Source organism: Microdochium trichocladiopsis (genome assembly GCF_020744255.1).
Source record: "Microdochium trichocladiopsis strain MPI-CAGE-CH-0230 chromosome Unknown B0I36scaffold_13, whole genome shotgun sequence".
Lineage (NCBI taxonomy): Eukaryota > Fungi > Ascomycota > Sordariomycetes > Xylariales > Microdochiaceae > Microdochium > Microdochium trichocladiopsis.
This window is the reverse complement of record NW_025763556.1, coordinates 257,248-281,578: the sequence shown is the minus strand read 5'-3', so window position 1 is coordinate 281,578 and position 24,331 is coordinate 257,248. Positions and strand designations below refer to the sequence as shown.

Genomic DNA, 24,331 nt, shown 5'->3' with positions numbered 1-24,331 from the left:
CGGCGAATCAGAAGACTCACGTTGTCAAATGGTGAGATATTGGATCTGCCAGTATTTGGTTGTCTGCCTATTTCAACACAAGTTCCAACGTATCTACAACGCTCGCTGCTACCGCAAATTGTAATGTTCCCGCGTGACTTTTTTCGTTTAGTGGTATATAAATACCTGCACCCTATTCAATTGCGACGACGCCAGCGGCAGAACCCATTAACCTAAGCCTTCTGAGCACCAGGCGCATCTTCAACCTCCTCGATATCCCTCGCCTTGGCCTTGGCCGCAGCCTCCTCGTCATCAGCGGCCTTCTTGCCGGCAGAAGGTCCCTCAAAGATCTCTGCAATCTCCTCGAGGCTACGGCCCTTGGTCTCGGGAAACGTGAACCAGATGAGCACAAACAGGCACGCGAGGATGCAGCAAAAGACAATGTAGTACTTCCACCCGAGCCCGGCCATGGCGAGCGGGTTCGAGAACTGGCCGATGATGAGGCCGATGAAAGTGGCCGCGTAGGTGACCGACACGCCCCTCGCGCGCAGCGTGTACTGGAAGATCTCGACGGGGTAGGCCAGCAGGAGCGGGGACCAGGCAATGTCGTAGAAGAAGTAGTAGATGAAGATGAAGGCCACGACGGCGTTGCCCATGTTCTGGTTGAGCGTGGTCGTGAAGACGCCCGTGAGCGCCGTCCAGATGACGTACGAGAAGAACATGCCCGCCGTCGAGACGAGGAACAGCGTGCGCCGGCCCAGGCGGTCCACCATCATGGCGCCCGCGAAGATGGCCGCCAGCAGGTTGAAGACCTGCAGCAGGCCGTTGATCAGCGCCTGGTCGCGGCTCTCGGTGATGCCGATCGTGTTGAGCACCAGCGCGAGGTAGTAGCTGATGACGCCGGCGCCGTTCCACTGTTGGTAGGGAGTTTGGTGGTTAGTGATGCCGCTTCATTGCCTGGAGTCTCTGGATGGTCTATGGCTTACCTGAGCAAAGAAGCCGACGATGACTGCGATAAAAGCGCGACGCCGGTTGGCAGGGGTACGGAGCAGGTCCATGTAGGAAGTCTCGGACAGGACCTCGGTCTCAATCTTGACGGTCTCCTCGATCTGGGCGACCTCGTAGGCGACAAGGGGCGAGCCCTCGTCACCGCCGGCGTGCCACTTGGCCAAGATGGCCCGGGCGTCCTCGGTGCGGCCGTTAGCGACGAGCCATCTGTCGGCAACCGTATTAGCACATAATGCGGGAAGACTGCGAGCGAAAAGAATTGCGGCGTACCTGGGAGACTCTGGGACAAACCAGAACAGAGCGAACTGGAAGGCAGGGATCGCGCCCTGAAGGAGCGAAGGGATTCTCCACGACCAGGTGCTGGGGATCCGCAGGGTGCCGTAAGTAGACCAGGCAGCAAGAATAGCACCAAAGAACTGTGTGGGTAAAGGTCAGTGGCCGGGCTCATGCGAGCAAGGATGCGTGCCACTCACGAAAAAGGTCTGGTAGCAAGCGGTGATCTTGCCACGATGCGTGGGGAAGGCAAGCTCAGTGACCAAGATGGGCGCCGGCTGAGCCAGGAACGCCGTGGCAAACCCCAGGAACCAACGGGAGATGATGAACATGGCGATGTGCACGCTGCCGCCTTGTAGGCCGGCGCCGATGATCAGCATGACAAAGCCAGCAATCATGGGCGCGCGGCGTCCGTACTTGTCGGCCATCCAAGAGGCGGGGAACACGGCCATGAGTTTTCCGATGGGCTGTAAAGCACGTCAGAAATGTTGCACATGTGATTTGGGATGCTCGGGGTTAAAGTGCTCACGTAGATGGCATTCATGACACCAAGGATCGAAGGAGAAGGGCGGCCAAAATAGTCTCTCCATTGGGCGACCGTCTGTAATCCGTTCATCATAGCTCCTATATGTAGTCATCCCATCAGCATGGTTGTTTGAGTTGTGGGTTTCGCTTCGTGCTTAAACCGCAAGACCGAAAGGGCAGGACATACCGTCGAAGCCAATTGTGGCGGATGAGAGCGAGACGACGAGCAGCATCAAGTTCAGCAGAAGCAAGTGCCTCACTTTGTAGAATGGTCGAGGATCATCGGGCAGGACCTGCAAAGAACGGCAACAATTAGGGGGCTGATACAAGAACATCATGAACCCTGATAGTACAGAGAGACACGTACAGCTGCGAGAGCAGGGCCCACGGCCGTCTCGGCCTCTGTCTTGTTGCGCTTGAACAGCCCCATGGTAGAACAATGTGGTCGCGTTGCGTTGTGACGACTGTTGCGAGGTGAGGTGGCTGTTCAACACACGACGCACAAGAAAGGGGTTTTCTGATCTCCAAATTCTTGTGTCGAGAGGCCCAACCACGTTTTTGGGGTTCTGCGGAGCCAAAATGCTGCAGGGTCGGATACGAGTCCAAAAGGGGGCAAGATTCGCAGGGCGACGCCCAGCTCTTTATTTGCATTGCAGCATACGAGTCAGGCACCCAGCCCGGGCGGTAGAGAGGCTCGGAACTGCGGTTATGCCCGGCAACGGTGCGAAATTTGCAATGGCTGTGGCCAAGGTGGGCGCTCCAAGAAAACGAGCTGAAATACTGTGGAGAAAATTTGGGGCTTTTGGGGGACCCCTTGGGGAAAGTGGAAAGCAAATGTCGTGGGGATGACAGTGAGACGGGGGCCGCGGCTGACGTTTTGCTCGGGGACAGACCCGCCATAATTGCGGCCTCTGAGCGCCCTCTGGTCCGAGGCTCGGAACAGCTCCAGGAGGTCAACAATAACAAACATCACGACGATGGATCAGTGCAGGCTCCTCAACGAAAATTGCTGTCAGTTTGCACGGAGCTGCTATCAACAAGTAGTGGAGCGTCTGCTTCGTTGGCCCTTTGCAAGGCAAGGCAGGTGTGCGATATATTCAGTTGTCAAACTCGTAATGAAGGGGTACATTGTTTGGGAGCACTGAAGGTTGCATGAGACACAAGGCTCGCAGTGTGATGAGAATGTAAGAGTGCATAAGCCTCGATGCATTCAACAAACACGGTCGATTGGTGTAGTTGGTTATCACGTCAGTCTAACATCCCACGATGCGAACACTGAAGGTCGGCGGATCGAGCCCGCCATCGATCATTTGTTTTTGCTATTTTTGGACTCTCCATGTGGAGCACCAACCATGTTCCTCGAAACCGATTTTTTGGTGATTTTGCTGGCCAAACTCCGCGCCCGCCCAGTGAGTGCTCAAAATTGACATGACCTATGCTGATTGACACACAGATTCGGGGACTCTGCCCACTGCTCTCAGGATTCACATGACCGTTGCCGCGCTGATATGGACAAATTAAACCGGTGCATTCATTCCGCTAAGTTCAATAACAACAAATTCCGACGCCCCTGAAACTCCCGCCCGAGTGCTTCTTCCCCTCACAAGCCTGGCTTGATCAGGCCCAGGTTCTCCAACATGGGTCGGTCGTGGACGGCCACCAAGTACGCGGGCTCCTCCTCGCTGTCGTTGAAGTGCTGCACCTTGGCCCATGCCGGGACGACGAACGTGTCCCTGGCCTGCCAGCTGTACTCGACTGTCTCACCCGTCGCGGGCGTCGTGATGGTCGAGCGGCCTTTACCCTCGTAGACGTGGTACATGAAGGAGCATTGCGACTGGGACGCCTCGCTGCTGCTGCCCGCTGCTATCCGCTCGGCCTGCGCGCCCAGCGTCGCCGACAGCGGCTTGCCCGTCCGGCTGCTGACGTAGTGGTGCACGGCGTGGTTCTTGGTGCCGGCCGTCGCGTTGAGGGCCGTCTCGACCTCGTCCCAGGGGAAGCGCCACTCACACGGGTCCGCGGGCTCGCTGGGGTACCGGGGGTCGTGGTAGCCCTCGGCAAAGTGCACCCGGAGGAAAGTAAAGACGGGGAGGTTGAGGGCGTCGAGCCAGACGACGGGCGCGTCCGACTCGTTGCCGTGGTCGTGCCAGTGCCAGGTCGGGGTGACGACAAAGTCGCCGCGCCGGAGGGTCATGCGCTTGCCCTCGACGGCGGTGAAGCCCTCGCCGTCGATGATGAAGCGGAAGGCAAAGGCAATGTGCCGGTGGGCCGGGGCCGTCTCGCCCGGGTTGACGAGCTGGAGGCCGCCGTAGATGGTGTCGGTGGTGAAGGGGCTCTCGAGGGCCGGGTTGACGAGCATCAGCACCCGCCGCTCGGCGTCCTCGGCGGCGACCATGCGGCCGGCCTTGAGCAGGTGCGGGTAGCACTCTGCGTACTTCCACTGGTGCGGCCGGGCCTTGGGCTCAGGCAGCGCGGGCACCATGCGGTCCATCTTGGACCACAGCGGCTCGAGGTTGAGGGCGGGCAGCGGGCCCAGGAGGGAGCTCATGTCTTCCTGCTGCTGCTGCTGCTGCTGCTGAGGCGCCGAGGGGTGCGCCTCGGGCTTTGTGCTGCTGCCACTGTCTGCCACCATCGTCATGAGTGCGGGTGTGTATGTCTAGGTGTGAGGGATTTGTGTTGTGGTCGATCTGATCTCTTGTATTCGGCTGTGATCACTTAGAGCAGTGAAACAAGGTGTCGCGGCGGGGATACGTATGTCTCGTGAAAGGTTGTGTTCAAGGTCCAGTTTTGCCCGGGAGGATCAGCCTAGTATCAGTCCTCAGCGTACGAGCCCGAGCAGTCTTTGTTTCCAGCAGTACGCACCACCACCGGATCATCTTGATCCGCCACCCCGACGGACGACGCAGCTTGAGTTTCATTGTGCGCACGCGAGCGGAGTAGCTCCTCGGAGCCCCCGCATCTCGGAAGGCGTCCCGGGGTGTGTGTGCTAAGGAGAGGGGAGTTTCGGGGCTCGTCTTTGCGGCACCCACTCGGAAGCCGCCGTAGCTGGCCCCGAGACCTTCAATCCCCCTCGCCGGTCGTCGGCCTCAGACAGGCCCAAGGCAATCAGATTCTCCCATCACTAGGACCACCTTTGACTGCATCTGCGGCATTCTATCCTCTTGCAAAAGTTGATCCTTGGCCAAGCTCCCAGATACTCACAGACTGCCTCCTGGTCAACATCACTACACCAAAACACGCACAACTGCACCCAGCAGACAACAAAACAATGGCATCCTGGAAGCGCCTGATCCGCTTCGTCGACGCCGACGGCGCAGAGCACTTTGGCGAGCCACAGATCGACAGCGACGCCGAGCTCACCGACAAGCTGGCCGCTGGCACTCTCGAGGCCGTCATCTACACCGGCTCCTCGCCCAATCCCGTCGCTGCCACCGAAAACACGGGCAAGCGCGTGGCCGTCAAGGCGATAAGCGACCTCCTCAAGGTGGACGATGTGCCGATCATCAAGTGCATTGGCCTCAACTACATCAAGCACAGTACGTGTGGCTCTCAGGGGATCGATCATCATGTCCCTGTGGAAAGTGGATTCGTGCGTGCTGACATTATGGTTTTTGCTGTGCAGTCAAGGAGGGTGGCCGGACGCCGCCGCCGTATCCTTCTGTCTTCATCAAGCCTTCCGACTCGATCGCGGGGTATGCCGAGGATGTGCCGATCCCCAAGGTCGCGCAGGACGGGACTGTAGACTACGAGGGCGAGCTGGTGAGTAGTTCATGCCCTTGTCTTTCCCAAAACTTGGAGTGTCACTCCCATCTGGCAGGCCACATATTCGCCGCCACGTAGAAGTCACGAGATGTCGCTGATACTTGCATTCTCGTCCAAAAACAGGCCATCGTCATCGGCAAGACCAGCAAGAACATCCCCAAGGAGTCCGCACTCGACCACATCGCCGGGTACACCGTGTGCAACGACGTCTCGGCGCGGGCGTGGCAGCGCGACCCCAAAAAGGCCGGCGGCGTGCCCCAGTGGTGCTTCAGCAAGGGGTTCGACAAGTTCGCCCCTGTGGGGCCCATGCTCGTGTCCCCAGCGGTCGTGGGCGCCGCGGCCGACCTGCAGCTGACCACGCTGGTCAACGGCGAGGTGCGCCAGGACGAGTCGACGAGCGACCTGCTCTTTGGGGTGCCCGAGATCGTGGCGTTTGTCAGCCAGGGCACGACGCTCAAGGCGGGCACGGTGATTCTGACGGGCACGCCCTCGGGCGTGGCGATGGGCATGAAGGAGCCAAAGTATCTGAATGATGGGGATGTCGTGGAGGTGCGGATCGCGCAGTTGGGCTGCATCAAGAACAAGATGGTGTTTGAATAGATGTTTTTCCTGAATTTGTACAAAAGCTAAAGCCATGCGCAAAGAGAGGCCACCAGCGATAGACTTGGAACTTCACAATAAGCGTGCATCAGACTTGGTCATGCAATTTCTGCAATATGGTAAGCAATTTTGTTAGTGCAAGACGTTGATGAGCACTTGATTTTGAAGATTGTGCAGGACTGCATGACGGACTGTAGTTGAAGGTAGTGGCACGGTCAACCTGAGGGACTGCAACAGATCGCGTGTAAGCGAGCTAGATGGAACTTGGGGTGTGGCTTGCCAAACATATAAGGCTGGAACGTTCCCCTCAGCCAATTCTGGTACACCATTTTAAAATTTCAGGATTCCTATCCGCAGTTTCTTGGCCATCATTTTTTATACGTCCTTCTTCGGTGGGTGAATCACTGTCATTATGCACGTCGAATCGTCAAATGGTCAATGCCAGTGCGGCAATGTCAGGGTCACGGCAACTGCACCGCCCCTCGCCAAGCTAGCATGTTTCTGCCAACACTGCCGGATGAATTCTGGCGGAACCCATCAAATTGTAAGTCCAAGATCTGAGGCGTTGGACGAAGTCAGTTGCGCTGGAGTTGACACCTCGAGCATAGATCATGAAGTTCGAGACCCGTGCAATTATAATACAAGGCTCCGAGTATATATCAGAGTATGAGATACACGACACAGAGAGCCAGACGCCCAAGACCAAGTGCTTTTGTCGGAGGTGCGGGGTGACTTTGTGGACGATTCCGGCATCGGCACAGGGGCGGTATCTAATGGTGCGAGCGCCGCTGATGGAGCACGGGTAGGTCATTGCGCTGAGCCCGAGATATACACTGAAGGCTGATGATGTTCTCGTACAGGCTCAAGACAGCACCTGCAGCCGAGATCTTTACACGGAACAGGCCGCCGTGGGTAGCGGCCTTGGACGGAAGCACACAATCATCTGGAGCACGGTGATGCACCAGAGCCATCCGCAGCAGGTCAATGTAATTAGCCAACCTCTCCATAATCTGTCCTCACTCACATGCACTCTTACATGTTCCGAGGGATGGTGCATGGCCGTCCGTGACTGATCTCGGAACCCCCCGCCCACCCCCGGAACCAGCCTGGGCGTCCTTCCGAGGCGTGTGGGCACCTGCTCGGATCAATGCTGGGCGAGGATCCCCGCACGGGCCCCGCTCTGGGGGCTTGGAGAGAGGTGGACCTGGACACTTGGAGTCCCCGCTTCCGACCGGGCCCCACTCTGCTGTAATCACGCGTTCCTCCGAGCTGCAACTCGCCGCGTGCGTCCCTGCGCACATCCATCCCCTTCCGAGCCCTGCACACTGCAACCTTGCAACGCTGCACTCTCTCGCGTCGTGCCCATCCGACACACTCTCTCGCCGCGTGCCATCCGATCCGAACACGACATCCAGTGCCTGCCGGATGCCTCCTGCCGACTGACTGACACGGCCCCATGTCTGCCCCGGCCGGCCCCGGCGCCGGGCACAAGCAGCACCACCAGCCCGTGGCCGCCACGCCCGGGCCCAAGCCCAAGCGTATCAAGATCGACATGTGAGTGCTCGTGGGTGGCTGCTGCTTTCTTCTTCGTGCCAGATGGTGGCTAACATGGCCTGTGGCCAACCAGTGCCTGCAACCATTGTCGCGACCGCAAGGTCAAGTGCGACGGCGTACGGCCTGGTCAGTTCAACAACATCATCCCGTCTCCTTGTCTTGTGATATCCACCAAAAGATTCGTGAACTGACAACATACGCAGCCTGCAACCACTGTGTTCGCCGCGGTGACCGCTGCGACTACGCTCCCTCCGTCTCGACTGGCAGCCACGCCCACGAGCACGGCGGGAGCCAGACCCCCCGTCACTCAGACTTTGCCATCCCGATACCAGGCCCTGGCGGCGGTAGCAGCAACAGCGGAAGCAGCAGTCATGACATCAGGGCCCAGAGGACTTCAGGAGTCGTGACATCCCCGGCCCCGGCATATCGCCAGCCCCTTCACGGACTGAGGCCAGCCTCCAGCACGTCGTTCGAGGCCATAAACAGTCCCAGATCATCAGCTCCGCATGTAGTCGACCGGCCACCGTCAATATCTGGCCCAAGCCCTGTTGGTGGCCCGTCGCCCCTTTCGACACTGTCCATTGCGGCCAGTCAGCATGGCAACTCGTCCGCTGCCGCAGACTCGATGACCGCGGTCCTCAACGACGGCGAGGTCAGCAACGAGTACTTTGGCAGCAGCAGCGTCGGCTCCTTTACGCGCCAGCTGCGCGCTGCCGTCTCTGGACCAACCTCGTCAGGGGCATCTCAACCTCAAAACAACCAACCTGACGGTGCCCCATCCCTCTCAGTCACTTCTCACCAGGCGGGCCACGGATTCCTCCTCCACCGCCCAAGCACATCTGCAACACCATACAACCACACTGGCGGCATCAGCAGCAGCAACGACGACGACAGCGAGCCTCACGAATATGTCCTCCCGTCACGCAAGCAGGCAGACCGCCTCGTCCACCTGTACTGGTACTACGTCGACGGGCTCTACCCGTTCCTCGACCGCGAGACCTTCCAGGCGTGCTACGAGTCCCTGTTCTCCGGCACGTCCGCGATGCCCAGCTCCGACGAGCGCATCTTTGTCAGCCTGCTCAACAGCATCTTCGCTCTGGCCACGGAGCTCCAGGAGGGATACCCGTCCGAGCAGCGCGCCGAGGCGAGCAAGGAGTACTACACGCGCGCGCAGCAGAGCCTGCGGTTCAACGTCTGGGACGGCGGCAGCGTGCAGGTCGTCCAGTGCCTGCTGCTCATGGGCCAGTACCTGCAGAGCACGAACCACCCGCACCAGACGTGGATGGTCATTGGCGCGGCCATACGCATCGCGCAGGGGCTGGGGCTGCACCTCCCCGAGACGTCTGCGCGGCTGGGGGATGCGAGGGATCGGGAGCTCGTGAGGAGGATATGGCATGGTTGTATCTTGATGGACCGGTATGTGTCTGAGGACCTTTTTTTATGAGATAGCGGCGTACGAGAGAGCAATGCTAACGAGCTGGGTGTACACATTAGCATGCTCGCGCTGACCCATGGGCGCCCCTCCATGGTCTCGAGCGAGACAGCAGAAGCCGTCCCACAGCCTCTCATGCTCGACGTCGGCGCGCTTGATCCGAGCAGCAGCCACAGCCACAGCATGGCGGCGGCGGGAGCGGACCTCGACGACAGCAGCCCGCACAAGTACCGCTTCGCCTTCTTCGTCAAGACGCTCGACCTGTACCGCATCATCCACCGCGTCCTCAAGGCGTTCTACTCGACGCCCAGCACCAACTCGCGCGGGCTCGAGTCGCACAAGGCCGAGTGGCTCGAGACGGACCAGGGCGAGGCCGACGCGGGCAAGGCCATCATGATTGACAACGAGCTGACCAAGTGGGAGGCTGGGCTCCCGGCGCATTTGCAACTAGAGGCCGTCGAGGGGGGCGGCGGCGGCGGCGGCGCTGCGCAGGGGATCGTGGTGGACGAGATTACGCGGCGGCAGATTGTGATTCTGCGATTCCGGTGAGTTTCTCTGGTTTTTGTTTCGTGGAAGTTTTCGCGAGCGGAGGACAAGAAAATCTGGGGTTCGAGAATGTGCATATGCTTACCAGTCTGTGTCCCTAGCTGCCTACACGCCCGCATCCTCCTCCTCAGACCAATGCTCGCTCGGTACTGCCTGGGCCAACCGACCCCGGACACGTCATCTTCACCCGCGACCACTTCCTCCGCCGCCAGCGGTCTGCCCGTCGTCCGCCAGACCCTGAGCACCCGCGTCCTCCAGCAGTCGGCCCTGGTCTGCGTCGAGACGGCCCTCGAGACGGTCGCCCTGATGCGCCGCTTCCTCCAGCACGACGGCACCCTGGGCCTCCTGCCCGCCTGGTGGTACCGCCTGTTCTACATCTACACGGCTGGCGCGGTGCTCATGGCCGCCCGCCTGCGGCCGCGGTGCTTCCCCGCGCGCGAGGTCGCGGCCGCGCTGGACGACACGATGGCGATACTCCGAGAGCACGAGCAGTTTGGGCTCGCGGCGAAGCGGTGCGTCGTCGCGCTGGAGATCTTGTCGGGCAAGATTGGCGAGAAGACGAGCGGCGGCGAGGGTGGTGGTGGCGGCGGCGGGAGTCGAGGTGTGAGTCGACGCGGCTCCGCGGAGCAGCAGCAGCAGCAGCAGACAAACTCTGCGGATGAGCAGCAAGCAGCGCTCAATGGTCGCAGTGACAACAAGCAGCAGCAGCAACAACAACAACAACAACATACGAACCACAACAACACTGGTCAATCTGCGCACCATCATCACCACCAGCATGCACATGGCGAGGGGCCAGGCGCTCAGTCGATGCTGGCCGTCACGTCGCTGCACAATATTAATAATAATAACAACAACAACACTAACAACATGCGATCCATGCAATCTAGCACGGCGCCGTCGTCGAGATCCTCGTTCCCACATAGCCACCACATGTTTGACGTCGATGCTGGCGGGGGAGCGATGGCGGCAGAAGTCGGTCTGGACTCGCTGTTCTTCGACATGGACGATACGCAGTGGTTGACGTACGTCCCTGCAGACTTTTGAGTGGGCTGGCGGGTCAGGATGAACCGGGAAGCATCGCCAAGGCCATGCTGGACCGGTGAATAAAATAGTACTTGCTAGCGTTTTTGTTTTTATCGATCACAGATGCCGAGAAGTTCGCTCTGTTGTGGAATAGATATAGTGGGCATCTCACGGTCAACAGCTTCTTTAGTCTAATTGTCAGGTGTGCAACCCAAAGAGACATCTCAATGGGCATCTGAAACCCGGATCCTACTCTTGATGCTGCGTGCAGTGCCGACAGCCTTGCATGTGATTAAGCGCCTGCACAGCCTCGCCTGCAGCAACAGAACTCCCTCCGGGCAGACCACCAACTGTCCTGCGCGCCCAATAACAATCATTCTTCCCGGCGCAGAGCGCTTCCAGTGGGTTCCCAGGTTTTCCCTACCGCGCTGTTGGCTGGTCTGCCTCGCCAACACGACAAGCATGGCCAGGCAGCCAGCCATTTTGTTTTCATCCGCGTGACAACAAGACTGCCCACCCGTCTTTGTACTTTCTTAATCGATCCCTCGCAAATGTTTTCAATTGAAAAAGACGCTTTCACTTCGCCCAGTAGTCTAGTTCAACGCAGCGACGTATTTCTTTAACCAATTACAGTCGTCTTTTCCGCTACGCGCCCTGCATCAAGTCTTCCCCACGTCCCAAGCCAGTCCCGACACGCACAACGATTCAGTCAAGTATCGCAACATGGCGCACACATGCCAGAGCTGTGGCAAGGCCTTCAAGTCACCGGTCTCTCTGCGCCAGCACGCAGAGTCTACCGGCCATCACTCCGCTGCAGGTGTCGCCAACTCCGCAGGCACAGACAATGACACCCCCTCAATGTCGTCGAGCTCAGCTCTTACACCTGGCAGCGAGGAAGACGGGCTGGCGAGCACTCTCAGCGGCTTGAGACTCGATTCCCACGTGGAAGACGACATCGAAATCGACATGCCCCTGGACCGCTTTTTTCGGTCCTTCGACGCGTTCAAAAAGTACGACCCCTCGACTCCGCCGTCCGTCAGCTTCTCGCAGCTCAGGAACCACCTCACCAGCACGCTCGGCTATCACGAGATGGAAGCCCTGCGCAAGCGCTTCCACAGGGCGATCGACATGGAGCTCGAGGAGCACTATGGCAGGCACAACGACCTGGCTGCGTGGCAGGAACTGTGTCGTGTGGTGGTGGCGTCAGGAGCTGGTGAAACGGGCAAGTCGATCACGGGTTGCAAGAAGGTGAGTTTTCCCCTCTATATCCTGCTGAAAATCCTCCTGCTCTGCCTGATCCACACTTCCAGCCTCTGCTTTTGTTTCTATTCGGGCCTGTACGAGACTGACTCTTTACTTGATCTTCACATGTTCCAGATCCTACAGGCCGTCAATATCAACATCTTCGACCTCGTCCACTTCGCCCGTCGCTCTCTGGTACATCGCACTTCTCCCGAAGCAGCCGCACAACCCCTCTCCAGCATCAAGACCTTTGCGAGCGTCAAGGCGCTCAAGACGTACTCGAAGAAGCAGAGCAAGGTCTTCCCGCTGGCCGGAGGAGCGAGGGTGAATGGGGACCAGAGCGCCGCGCTCAAGGCGTTCCTGCGGCCGTTCAATCGTTGAGTATCTTTAGAAATGTTGAGAGAGCTGAAGCGTTTGTTTCCATTGGGGTTTGGAATTGCTCTGATGTTCACGGCACGAATTATGGAGAAGAAGGAAGGACTGCATGATATTCGATTCAATACCGGTCACGAATAGCTCGTTGTTATCTGGAAACCATGAGATGTGACTGCCATTCTCTGCTGCAGGCTAATTTCAATTCTGCATACACAAGCCCATGCTCCGAATGTCTTGCGGAATTCAAATCCATATTCTCTAATCTGCTCTCCCACTAGCTGGCCTCCGATTGCCTGGATTCCATGGATTCCGTGAAGGCTATGTGGCCAACACAAAAAAGGCAGGAATTGACTCATTGTTCGCGCATATCCTCATCACCCCCAATGCCACCCATTCCGCCCTGAATTGACTGCTCATGAAGCAGACGCCGAAGCTCCCGGGCTTCCTCTGCGCTGTGTTCGCTGTTACGCTTGTGGAACTCGACAAGGCGCTTGAGCTCGTCTACTTCTCCCTGGCGGTCTTCATTCACTGCTTCATCTAGCCTGAGCTTCTCGAGGGCCGCCTCACCCCTGGCCTCGGGGTCCTTGGCGACCTTCTGCCTCAGGAAATTGCGCTCTTGCTCGGCGTCGTCGCACTGCACGCCCAGCTCCAGCATCATGTTCAGCCACTTGGGCTCGTCGCTCGAGCTTAGCTTGAGCTCGAGCTGCCGCTTGAGGCCGGCGACTTGCCGTGCTTGCTGCTCCGTGGTCTGTTCCAGCGTCTTTTCCAGGGTCGCCAGGTCCACGGACATGCGCGCGATTGTGGTTCTGGCGCGGTGCAGCTCCTCGGTCAGATTCGAGATTCGGAGCTCGAGAGACGCCTTGTCTGCCAGTGTACGAGTGCCTTCGGGCTGTGCAGCCATGTTGGGATCGAATCTGTTGCCCATCTGATCAGCCATGCTAAGTTGATGGATGCGGTCGTTTCGGCGTAAAGGGGGGTCCTGATGGCGACGGAGATGAAAAAACCTTGAGAGCAGATTGAAATGGTCTTGAGCTGTGCAAAAGCTGGGTTTCGGTTTGACGATGGACGAGCAGACTGGGCTGTACTTTATGGTCAAGAAAATGATAGGATGAATTGTCAGAGCACTAGCGCTACCACAGAATTCACGACATGACGCGGCCACCGCGTGCACCAAACCTGTGAGTCGTCCGGCTGGTGGCGTTAGACTCAGATATGGCCCGCATTTGGCTCTACACCCTGCAAACAGATTCTCGTTGGTGCTCCGGGATAGTTGAAGGCCGGCAGCATCATATCAATGTGTTGGCAGCCGAAGCTGCCTCGGAACGGATACGCCAGTGACAGACTACATGGCCAGTCATAAGCAAACAACATGTCTAAGCTTTTGGCATGACACGGGCTAGGTCCACCTGTTTGCATGTCTCGCATCTCATGCCGAAATCAACGCCCACCAAAACAAACCGCCTTGAGCCCGAATATATCTGTTATGCAGCATTGCTCCCATTCTCCCCGCCGTCTTATCATCGTCGTTTGCACGTTGCCGTTAGGTCCTCATTCCTGGCCTGATCCATGGGTTCCTGCTTTGGCAGCACTTGATGCCCCTCACGGATTCATCCAGATGACGAGCGCTGGACCAAAGTCGTATCACTCCGGACCAGTCTCCTCCTTCTTCCTCTTCTCCCTCCCGCCCTTGATAAACGCCGCCGGGACGAAGGTCAGCGCCGCGGCCACGAGGATCAGCAAGAAACCCCTGTTCATCGCCTGGCCATAGCAGCGCCTGACGATGTCCGCAATCTCGGGCTCCAGGTGCCGCAGGTTGCCCAGGCTGTGGCGCACCTCGTCGACGATCTTGTCCACGTCGACGCCGTGGGCGGCGAGCTCCACGGTGAGCAGGTCGCGCAGGCCTTGCTGGATGATGGTCGAGACGACGGTGACGCCGAGCACGGAGCCCATGTTGCGCAGCGAGTAGTATGCCGCGATCCGCAGTGCCGAGGACGAGTCTGAGCCCAGTGAGACTGTGCAGGCTCGTGTTAGCCAGCCACCCTATTGCATACCGGCTACCGAGCCGGTCCGTGGTGTCGTGCCCGACAAGCCTCACATGCAAGGCTTGAGGAGCTTGCAGTGACAAAAAGGGAAGATGCAAAAGACAAACAGCACTTACTAACGGCAATCAAGCCCGAGACGACAACATTGCCCACTCCGAGCTCAGACACGACGTGTCCGACAACCAGCGCGGCAGCCTGCTCCCTGACTGGGCCGGAGAACAGGAACACCACCACACCGCCCACCGTCTGGCACGCACATGCGAACAGTAGGGCGCGGTAGTACTGGCCCGTCCGGCGCATCCAGAACCCGGTCACAAGGGCGCAGCTCGTGCCCGCTATAATGGCGGGGATCATGAACAGCGACGCGGCCTGCGGGGACATGCCCGCACGGGCCTGGTAGTAGAGCGGCAGGGTGAACTCGAGGGCGATGATGGCGAAGAAGGCGAGGGACGAGGAGACGTACACGGGGAGCAGGGCCGGGCTGAGTATGACGGACGGCGGCATCACGGGCTCCGCGGCGATATTGGTCTCTACGTAGAGGAACAGCGCGCCCGTGAAGAAGGACACGATGAGCGGTACGTAGCATTCCGGCGCGGACCAGGAGACGTTGCCGCCGCGGTCGAGGGCGAAGAGGAACGACGAGATGGTGGTGACGAGGGCTATGGCGCCGAGGAAGTCGACGCGGCGAAGTCTGGCAAGGAGAGTACTGGAGGGTTGGCTGGACGCAGAGGACGGGTCATGCTTGTCATTGTGCGTGGGCATGTCGTCGTGCAAGGTCCACGAGATGACGAAGATGGCCAACACGCACAGCGGGACCTGGCCGATGAAGGACCACCGCCAGCCCACCGACCCTGCGAGGAAGCCTCCCACGGGTGCGCCGATGCCCGCACCAAAGAGATACATGATGTTGAGCAGGCCCTGCCACACACCACGGTCCTCGGGTGGGACGAGATCTGTGAGCAAGATGCTAATGACGGTACCCAGCCCGCTTCCACCCACGGCCTGGAGGATGCGCGCGGCAATGAGTCCCTCAATGGTGGTCGACATGCCACAGGCCATGCAGCCTGTGGCGAACAAGATATACGCGGTGACAAGGCAGTTCTTGCGCCCAAAAATGTCGCATAGCTTGCCGTAGAGGGGCTGGAAGCAGGCCGCGACAAAGGTGTAGGTCGTGACGATCCACTGGGCCTTGTTGAGGGCGTTGAGCTCGCTCGAGATGGTGGCGTAGTTGACCAGCACGATCGTCCCGTCGGCCGCGGCAAGGAAGATCTAGGGCTTGCATTAGCTGCGGTGCTTAAATTTGGAGGCGACGAGACTTTAGTCTCAGGGGTAAGGGCGCAGTACTCCCGATGCAATGGCCGGGAAGACGACGGCCATGTTGGCCTTGTTGGCGCTCATGCTATCGAGCTTGTCGGGCCCATTGCTTCCCTGGTTGTGAGCCTCCGTCTGCTCGCCCGCTTGGCCGTGTTGCCCCTCAACCAGCAGCCCCGATGGCGGTGCGGGAGCCGTGGCCGTCACGGGCGCCGACAGTAGCGGTGCCGTCTCGTCAACCCGTTCTGCAGCAGCGACAGACATTTTGCTGGTGGTGGTGCGGATCGGAGAGAAACCAAGAAGCCAGACGCTGGCGAGAGAAGGAGAGGAGTTTGATCACCCACAGGCTATCGGTGAGTCAGCCCGTGGGGGGTGATGGTCCCCGACTTTTCACAGGCGGCCTGCCCCGGACGGGCTGTGGGTGCCCACGATGAGGGGCGGGCCGAAGCCGAAGCCGGCCAGGCGCCTGCAAGCCGACATTCACACGACATCCACGGCTGTTGCCGTGTGACACGGTGCAGCATCACAGTTGCCGGGACAGGTCGCTGTTGAAACGCCCACGTGCTGACTAGGCTGACCTCCCCGCAATAGCATGGGGGCGTGGGAAGGGTCCATCCCGTCAACCGCCGGATCGGATTCAAGGCAGGGGCGGCGACTAGTCACGGAAGTGCCCACATGCGGGTACAACCTAACAATAAAAGAGGTGGTCTAGGGAGAATATACTCTTGATGACATCTGCCAGTCTTCAGCGGGGTCATACTCGAACCCCGTGATGCAGGCCCCCGACCGCCTGGACGCCACATCCGGAGGCATTGCCGTGCAGCTCATGCATGGTCTGTCGAAAATGGTAACCCGAGCCCCGACATCGCTCAGCAGCTGGCGGGCGGAGGTCAGCTTTGCCCTTTCTACCCCAATCAAGTGCACACGTCTCCGATCTCGCCATTCTGAGCGCAGCCTCGAATACTCGAACCAAGCTGACACGGTCAGCTTTGCATGTATGGATTGCTAATCACGATCTCGTGGTCATTTACAGGCACACCGGGAGGCGCGGACGTCGCAACCTGGTTTAGCTATCATGTGAGCATCATCCTCCTTTTCCTTCTGCGTCGATAGTTCGGAAACCAATTGGTGTTCAAGCACAAGAGGCATAATGATTAGCGATCAACTTGGTTCCCGCCTTGTCTCGCAGACCACAAACCAAGTCCTATACTCAGCTTCGCGAGATATTCCACATCAAGGCTCTATTTGCATCATGGTTTGGACGATCTCAAGAGACGATGAATAGTACGAGAGCTTTCTCAATTGACCTGATACTTAGTCGGTCCACATCATAGCCGTTGGCCAAAGCTGGTCAAGGCCCCTGAACATCGTGAACGACGCAGTGGTAGTACGCAGTGACAATGACCTGTACAGACAGGCTGCTCACAGCGTTACTACGAGACTGGAATTGTATTCACCTCAAATCCAAAACCACCCTGCCATTGATCTTGCCTTCTTCCATGTCTTTGAAAACCTACAGACCCGAACCGCGCCAGATTTGTCAGCAAGTCTCACATCCATTGATAGACTTCCCCAACAACGTTGCAAAGACGCACCTGGGTCAAACTGTCTATTGGCCGCAACTCGTAGCGGGTCTTGATGCCGGCAGCAGTTGCGATATCCAAGCACTCCTTCGCATCGGCCCTGTTGCCAGACTTCAAGGCTGTAGAGATCCATGTTAGCGAGGCAAGATGGTGGAGGATGCTAGCAGTCCATGCTCGATACTCCACTTACCAAAGATCTTGAGCTCCCTTGTGATCATATCACCGGCATTCGCCCCTCCGATCGGTTCAGGACCACCTTCTGGCACACCAATACACACCAGCGTCCCCCGGAACCCGAGCAAGCCCACAGCCTGCGCATAGGACTTATTGCTCGAGCTACAAGCCAGGACAACCTTGGCACCAGCACCGCCCGTCAGTTCCTTCACCCGCGCCGCCAGCTGCTCACCACCGTCCTCCTCCCCCGCGAACTTTGTGAAATCCACAAACGCCCGCGCCCCCAGGCCCAGGCAGAACTCCTCCTTGGCCCCGACATCCAGCGCGACGACACGGGTCCCGAGCGCCACCGCGTACTGGATCGCCAGGTGGCCCAGCCCGCCGCCCGCGCCGAGCACGACGACCCACTGCCCGTGCTTGACCTCGGCACGCTTGAGGGCCGTGTACACCGTGATGCCGCCGCACATGAGCGCCGCGGCGCCAGCCGGGTCCAGGGACCGCGGGATCGGCGTCACGTAGTTTGCCGGCGCGAGGCAGTACTGCTGGAAGGTCCCCGGCGTCATGAACCCGGAGATTGTGCCTGCGGGGCAGGTCGTCTCGCCGCCTTCGAGGCAGTTACCTGTGTAGGGGCGAGGCAGAAGTCAACGGCGTGCACTGGACTCTCGCCTCGCTCAAACCGAGCTGGGAAAGGAATTGATTTGCGACGAACCGCAGCTGAGGCAGGCGCTTGCTGACCACTTCACGCCCACCAGGTCGCCGAGCTTCAGAGAAGTGGTGCCTGGTCCGAGTTTGATGACTTCCCCAACACCTGCGATGATTTGTCAGTCATGTTTGATCGCCTGGACGCGGCTCGTCTCAAATCAAAGTGCTGACCTTCATGTCCTCCGATCTGACCTGGAATTGAGTGAACAAGTCAGCAACAAAGCTCCACGGCTGTCCATCAAAACGCGAACATGACCATTACCCTTGGGAGTAGGAGGCAATGTTGCAAAGACATTGGTGCAGATGCCGTAGTCAGTATGGCAGACGCCAGAGTAATGTCTGGAACAGGACGGCGTAAGTCGATGAGTTTCTTCACATTCAAGACCATCGATGGGTCTTGGTGATAGTAGTAGAGGACGTGGCCGAGGATTCTGCGTACAGACGAAGAAGCACCTCCCCTGGTGCAGGCTCCTCGATGGGCTTTTCAATGACCTCGGTCTCTATTGTCCCCGGATTCGTATAGACGATTGCGCGATTCATCGTGCCTGCTGCAACCTCGTTTGACCTCCTGACGGAGTGGTTGCTCCGCTCGCGAAGTTCGTACTGGGCCGTGAGATATCCAGAGCGTGGAGAAGATGTTACATGGAAGATCTCTTGTGCCCGACAAGGAAGGGTCCAATTTCAGTCAAGTCCAGGTTGAATCAGCAGCAGTGCTCTCAGTGTTGGCCTAGGAAAGAGCCTCGATGACTCTGCTTCTAATGCCTTCACTACGGCACACTTCATCGACCTGTCTCTGTCAGCCTGATAAGTCATGTGACTAGTGAGCAATCGAGTCGTTCTAGGCTGACTCGTCCCCAACCAAGCTTCAACAACCGGACAAGATTCGACCATCTCCGCCGCACCCGGAGACATGAACCTTATATGCCCCTACCCCAGGCTTCCCCGCAAAATGGCGCAAATGTGTGCATCGGCAGGGATGGCACGCGGGGTCGATCAGTCACCGATAGCCTGGTTCATGGACATGTTCCTGCGGGTGCCTCGAGCCTATGCTAGCATCTGTGATACGTCCTAGAGTTCAGGTAGTACATAGGAAAACTCGGTCTGACGCCAGGGCAAGGAATTTAGCTCTGTACGGATCTGGCCTGCAAATGCTTGAGAAAGGATAGCACAGCGACCGTCTAACTTGCGGGCTTAGGGGTTTGGTAAAAGGTGGGCATTCTATTGGTAATGTCTGCCTTAGGGCATAGTGCATGCTGGGGCTCAGCCTGATCTGAAGATTCAAGAACGGATTCTCTCAGCAGATGCGATAGAAAATTGAAACTCGACAATAACTAAGTATGTTTTCTTGATTCGTTGAGAACGATTGGCTACCCAACAAAAGTCGGAATCCTACCGTGTGATTTAACTACACCCCACAATCACAAAAGACCTAGGCGGATCTCTTGTTGAATACAAGATCGAGCTTACCCAGCGCTAGAGTGAAAGTGTCGCGCTTGCCCTCGATGAACCCATCCGCTGTCTGCCCCGGAGCGAGCTTGACGTCATACCTACGCACGAGCTCAGCGGTCACGTAACGGATTTCCATCAAGCCGAGCTGCTTGCCAATACAGGAGTAGCGACCTGGTTGTTTGCCCTGTCAGCATGCCGGTTTCCTCGAGATGTGGACGGATACCATTTCGAAAATACCCAGCGAAGCCGTGGTAGAAGCGCACTTACCAAACCCAAAGGGCGCATACACACTGCCATCCTTGATCAACTCGGGCTGGTCCGTCCATCGCTCAGGAATGAAGTCGTTGGGTCTACCCCAGTAGCGCTCGTCTACGGCAAACAACACTGGTCAGCGCCATTGGCATCTTCATAGGCAAAGCTAGTCTTACTGTGGAATATCGTATGCGATGGAACCTGGACAATAGTGTTACCCGGAATGTAGAGATCTCCAACAGTCAGCCCCTCTGCGGGCGTCTCGCGCGCCAACCCGGAGGGGACCGGCGGATGTAGGCGGATCGTCTCGTTGATGACCGCGTTAAGGTAAGTCAGCTTGCCCAGTGCCAGGGAGTCCGGAGTACTGTTGGCGGTGGACTCGTACGCGTGGTCGATCTCCTTCTGCAGGGCTTTGAGTACTTTGGGGTTGGTGGCGAGGAGGAAGAAGAGGCAAGTCAGTGATGCGGCCGTGGTGTCACTGTATTACTCCGGTCAGCCTTACGTGCTGGCAGGCACTAGATTTGTAAGTTGCAGGATATCAGCCTTGCTCACACACCTCCCAGCTACGGCGATCAGATAAGCATCGCCGGTGAGGTCGATCTCCTCTTGCTTTGTTCTCGGCTTGCTCTCATAGTCTTCCAGGAGCCAGGAGAAGACGTCGGCCTTTTCTGGCTTCATCTACACGGGGAATCAGGTTCATGACCAAGTTTGCATGCCCATTGCACACATACCTTTCGACGCTCGTGCACCTGCGAATTGACCCAGCCCCAGAACTCCAGATGGGTAGCATTGAGAATCGGTGTGGCCTTGAAGATCGGGAACAGCCAGACCAGGTGGGTAAAAATCCCAACGCTGGTCATGTCAGCATGCAGCGACTTCATAAAGTAGTGCTTGATGCCGTCGCGGAGCATGCCAAAGGACTTGCCCCAGGCGAGATCGCCCATGACGTCAAAACTGTAAAAGTTGAACCAGTCACTGACGTTGAGGGGCTTGCCCTCGGACCTGGCTATTTTCCCAAGAAGCTGGCTGGTGTAATTTGTGACGCGAGGCTCGTAGTCTCGCAGAGCTGTGTGATTAACGCCAAGTCAGCAGGGCTGAGATGCAGAATGACGGAGCCAACGGTAACTTTATGATTCGCACCTTTCGCGCTGAACCCGCGATCCCACACCTTGCGGCGCGCGGCGTGTTCAGCATGGTTCCGAACGTGCTGCAGCGCCACCATCGGACGCATCAGGTCGTACCAGTCACTTTTTGTGCACGGAGAATTGGGTGCAGAGACAGCAGCAAAGACCTCGGCATTATTGATGGACAGCTCTTGAGGGCCTTGTTACGGGGTCTAGGTTAGCTTTCAAATAATTCCTTTTCGAAGCCGGGAGCACCTTGTGACATACCGAGACGGACTATGTCACCATACTGCCTGTGCAACTGCTGTACCTCTTTATACAGACGGAGTCTCTTTGCACTAAGGCCAGTGACGTAGAAATTCGAAAAGCGAGCCATGAAAGGTCCCGGAAACCGGCAAAGTCGATGGAAGAACCCGCGATAGATGAGCATGCTAACAAAGACACCTGCGATCCACAGTGCTCCCAGCGTCACCGAAACACGAGCGGCGGCGAAGTGCGAGCCATTCGTGCCAAGTGGTTGCTCAGCTCTTGGTAGAAGCGTGATGGTGGCAGCCTGTACTGCGGTGAAAGAGAGAACAAGCTTGACGGTGGACAAGTGCCATTCTCCGAAGCGAAATAGGGAGAGATGTGAGGCTACGCCCACGGCGAACGCGGCTACTCGCGCCAAAGGGTCGTCCAAGCTAGAGGGGGGCATTACACTTGAATAATGCTGTTAAATAGAAAGTGTGTTATCCCAACAGTCAGGACGGATGTGAAGAAGACGCCGTAATGGTCACAAGTTGTTGCACCGACCGGCGCCATTGCGTTATATTTGCCGCACATGTATGTTCTGCCCCCCTATATAAGTACTTCGCGAATAGCGGCCCTGCTAAGTTCAACAGATGGTTTCTGCCGACCTAGAAAGTTGGTCCATGAAGCTTGGTTGCGTGGGTTGCGGGTTGTATTTCTCTGTCATGGAAGGCTGACTCGCCTTTCCAAAGCGGAAAACACTCACAGCCGATCCAAAGGGTCTGGGGAAGCGGGGAAAGGAGATCAATCGGCACTAGAGCCCTGGCGGCATCCCTGCGCCACACGCCGTTGCTTTGAAGAGGCTCGAGATTAGTAGCTTCGAGTTCGCCTTAGCGCGCATCGGGTATGTACGCGACCATCGTGGAACCCCGCAACCCTGGCCGAGGTCGAAGTGCTATCAGCTGAACGTCCCGGAGCTTTTTTCGCACCCTCATGCTGCCACTTCAAGACACTTCACGAGCTTTCCGGGTAGGACGAGACTAATGGATTCAATCGAGACGCCTTCGTCATCATCGCCGCCCAAATCGAACGGCCCTGGCACATCCACAACGGCCGCTGCGCGTCGCGCGAAGAAGCGCGAGCAGGACCGGAGATGTCAGCGCATGCTCAGGGAGCGGACAAAGAACCGAATCGCATATCTCGAAGGTCTACTAGCCGACTTTGAGCGTCAAGGCACGTCAGCCACAGTCCAGGCTTTGCGAAAAGAGCGAGACGAAGCCGTCGAAGACCGCGATCGACTTATCCAGGCACTACGGACAATCAATCGTGTTATCAAAGCCAGCCACCCTTCGCTGGCAGGTACAAGTGCTATTGACACTTCAAGATCAGCAGTAGCCGACCAACAGCCGCCAGAAAGGACAGATGCCGCGGACTCTGGTGACAGCAACCCAGTCAAGGCGGGTGCCATCCCGGGGCCGACGCTTCCGGCGAGTGGCACGCCAGATTTATCAGAAGTCCACGCCGACAGTGAACTGCCAGAACCGGCTTCAAACCTTACTGTCAACGTCTTGGACCCTATCTGGCTTGCCCAAGCATTTGACGAAATCTCAAGTGCCACCGGCGGCGCAAGCATATTCACTGCAAGCTCGGATACAGCACAACCGACAAGCTCAGCTTTCGTTCCCACATTACCGACCGATACCTGCGAGTGTTCTCCACGACCTTCAGACCAAGTCATAAGACCTTTCAATCTATGGAGATTCGCCAATGACACTCTGGCCGAGCCAATCCCGTGGAGCAACGAGATAAGCGAGGTGGAAGATGCCCTCGCCGAGGACATTCCTGTCCGGGCAGTCGCAGAGAGCTGGGACGCTGCAGCTCAAAGCGTGGGGGGCATACTCCCGCCGTCTTGGCAGCAGCTGCGCAAGATCGACGAGACTCTGTTCTCGAGATGTGGCGATACAGAGCGGCTGGCTATAATGAAGACCATGCACTCTCTGCTCGTTGCTCATGCTGATACCACGCTGGAACGAAGGGCCCGATTGCCAGACTGGTACATTGCTAGGTATGAAAACTGACTTACGGCATGTAGAAACGGGAAATTCAGCATGCTGACTGGGCTATCTGCTATCTCAGACCATCACAAACAATGGCGCACTCAGCTGCTACAGACTATTTCACTTGGTATTTGCAAATCCCTCATTTTTTTGCTGGAGACCAAGACGTGCTAATAGGAAAACCGCCGCACAGGCCTGGTGTCCGCGAGCGTTTCGTCTTCCATCCTCACAGATACTGCTCAAACAAGTTCTGGAGCACGTTTACCAAGTCCTTCCGCATCCTGTGGCCGTACGAATTCCGTGATTGCTACACCCGCAGCACACAGACAGGGCGGTACAACATCTCGCCCACGTTCCAGGGGCGTATCAATGATCTCCGGGCGTTCACGATGGGCGAAGACATGTTCCAGATATGGCCAGAGCTGAGGTCGGACATACCGGCTTTTGAGACTATGGGGATGTCGCTTTCACCGGGTTGGCTGGGGGTGCCGCAATCTGCAGGCCAGCAGAAGCATGTTGCATTCGCGAGACACAGTACAATGGCAATCCCTGCGAACGGACGCAGGAAGACTCACTCGGTCCCATCCAAGGACGGACTGGTGCCTGAAGAAGAAGAAGACTCTGGGAACGACGCCCATGCTTTACAGCAGAGGTCCGAGGTCCCTCTAGCCATGACCGAGCAAAGCCACTACATGGGTGGCTGGCCAGCGTGGGAAGCACTGGCAAGGGAATAAAGGGTCCGGGCCTGCACACATTTGTGGGGTAGAGGAGGACTCGCATGGCTGCCAAATTTTCTGACGTGGCACTGTATGTACTGGAATAGCACAGCACAGCGAAGCCAATTTCAAATCAAGGGTGCTCTCGGTAAGGCGATCGTTCAAATAGGTCTGGCACGATCGGAATGTAACCACGTGTTCATGCGGACAACCTTGTTCCTGTGCATCTCAACCCACTTCCAACAGGCGGGGTCCTAGTATTCAACAAAAGATACGGGCAGGGCTAGTAAGGATGCTGCGACGAGTGGAGGCCAGGGACCATAAACGGGCACGATAGTCGGGCCGATCGAGTGCGAGCGTTCCATGCGAGCATG

At 57.7% G+C, this 24,331-nt stretch overlaps 10 protein-coding genes and 1 non-coding gene across 11 annotated transcripts; 5 read left to right on the top strand and 6 right to left on the bottom strand.

The window, feature by feature from the left end:
* Positions 1-31: 31 nt before the first annotated feature.
* Positions 32-2,354, bottom strand: B0I36DRAFT_436255 (general substrate transporter). Its single transcript, XM_046162811.1, has 7 exons — positions 2,153-2,354; positions 1,973-2,078; positions 1,790-1,884; positions 1,461-1,727; positions 1,258-1,403; positions 966-1,194; positions 32-893 (listed from the first exon to the last, which is right to left on the bottom strand). The coding sequence occupies exons 1-7, from the start codon at positions 2,213-2,215 to the stop codon at positions 213-215; spliced, it is 1,587 nt and encodes a 528-aa protein (XP_046005141.1). The 5' UTR covers positions 2,216-2,354; the 3' UTR covers positions 32-212.
* Positions 2,355-3,006: 652 nt separating this feature from the next.
* On the top strand, positions 3,007-3,094 carry B0I36DRAFT_t206. Its single transcript has one exon. It is a non-coding gene; the product is annotated as a tRNA-Val (tRNA).
* Positions 3,095-3,385: 291 nt separating this feature from the next.
* Positions 3,386-4,330, bottom strand: B0I36DRAFT_255200 (RmlC-like cupin domain-containing protein; the record flags this gene model as incomplete). Its single annotated transcript, XM_046150862.1, has 1 exon — positions 3,386-4,330. One exon carries the CDS (start codon positions 4,328-4,330, stop codon positions 3,386-3,388), a length of 945 nt encoding a protein of 314 aa, XP_046005140.1.
* Positions 4,331-4,913: 583 nt separating this feature from the next.
* Positions 4,914-6,144, top strand: B0I36DRAFT_299056 (uncharacterized protein; the record flags this gene model as incomplete). The annotated part of the gene is made up of 3 exons (XM_046151970.1): positions 4,914-5,318; positions 5,405-5,541; positions 5,668-6,144. Exons 1-3 carry the CDS (start codon positions 5,051-5,053, stop codon positions 6,142-6,144), a joined length of 882 nt encoding a protein of 293 aa, XP_046005139.1. The 5' UTR covers positions 4,914-5,050.
* Positions 6,145-7,911: 1,767 nt separating this feature from the next.
* Positions 7,912-10,947, top strand: B0I36DRAFT_299053 (fungal-specific transcription factor domain-containing protein). Its single transcript, XM_046151969.1, has 3 exons — positions 7,912-9,114; positions 9,193-9,675; positions 9,778-10,947. The coding sequence occupies exons 1-3, from the start codon at positions 8,324-8,326 to the stop codon at positions 10,721-10,723; spliced, it is 2,220 nt and encodes a 739-aa protein (XP_046005138.1). The 5' UTR covers positions 7,912-8,323; the 3' UTR covers positions 10,724-10,947.
* A 478-nt stretch (positions 10,948-11,425) lies between these two features.
* Positions 11,426-12,325, top strand: B0I36DRAFT_355423 (uncharacterized protein; the record flags this gene model as incomplete). The annotated part of the gene is made up of 2 exons (XM_046157440.1): positions 11,426-11,950; positions 12,080-12,325. The coding sequence occupies 2 exons, from the start codon at positions 11,426-11,428 to the stop codon at positions 12,323-12,325; spliced, it is 771 nt and encodes a 256-aa protein (XP_046005137.1).
* Positions 12,326-12,671: 346 nt separating this feature from the next.
* On the bottom strand, positions 12,672-13,220 carry B0I36DRAFT_369158 (uncharacterized protein; the record flags this gene model as incomplete). Its single annotated transcript, XM_046159727.1, has 1 exon — positions 12,672-13,220. One exon carries the CDS (start codon positions 13,218-13,220, stop codon positions 12,672-12,674), a length of 549 nt encoding a protein of 182 aa, XP_046005136.1.
* Positions 13,221-13,960: 740 nt separating this feature from the next.
* On the bottom strand, positions 13,961-15,759 carry B0I36DRAFT_255627 (putative MFS multidrug transporter; the record flags this gene model as incomplete). The annotated part of the gene is made up of 3 exons (XM_046150892.1): positions 13,961-14,331; positions 14,478-15,630; positions 15,706-15,759. The coding sequence occupies 3 exons, from the start codon at positions 15,757-15,759 to the stop codon at positions 13,961-13,963; spliced, it is 1,578 nt and encodes a 525-aa protein (XP_046005135.1).
* A 1,366-nt stretch (positions 15,760-17,125) lies between these two features.
* B0I36DRAFT_378019 (alcohol dehydrogenase) lies at positions 17,126-18,671 on the bottom strand (the record flags this gene model as incomplete). The annotated part of the gene is made up of 7 exons (XM_046160625.1): positions 17,126-17,185; positions 17,268-17,374; positions 17,446-18,048; positions 18,139-18,237; positions 18,303-18,323; positions 18,394-18,470; positions 18,571-18,671. The coding sequence occupies 7 exons, from the start codon at positions 18,669-18,671 to the stop codon at positions 17,126-17,128; spliced, it is 1,068 nt and encodes a 355-aa protein (XP_046005134.1).
* Positions 18,672-19,511: 840 nt separating this feature from the next.
* On the bottom strand, positions 19,512-21,650 carry B0I36DRAFT_397555 (cytochrome P450; the record flags this gene model as incomplete). Its single annotated transcript, XM_046161585.1, has 7 exons — positions 19,512-19,751; positions 19,848-19,949; positions 20,009-20,310; positions 20,389-20,510; positions 20,582-20,889; positions 20,973-21,155; positions 21,224-21,650. 7 exons carry the CDS (start codon positions 21,648-21,650, stop codon positions 19,561-19,563), a joined length of 1,635 nt encoding a protein of 544 aa, XP_046005133.1. The 3' UTR covers positions 19,512-19,560.
* Positions 21,651-22,186: 536 nt separating this feature from the next.
* Positions 22,187-24,107, top strand: B0I36DRAFT_436248 (uncharacterized protein). The gene is made up of 3 exons (XM_046162810.1): positions 22,187-23,249; positions 23,321-23,368; positions 23,435-24,107. The coding sequence occupies exons 1-3, from the start codon at positions 22,228-22,230 to the stop codon at positions 23,973-23,975; spliced, it is 1,611 nt and encodes a 536-aa protein (XP_046005132.1). The 5' UTR covers positions 22,187-22,227; the 3' UTR covers positions 23,976-24,107.
* The last annotated feature ends 224 nt before the right edge of the window (positions 24,108-24,331 follow it).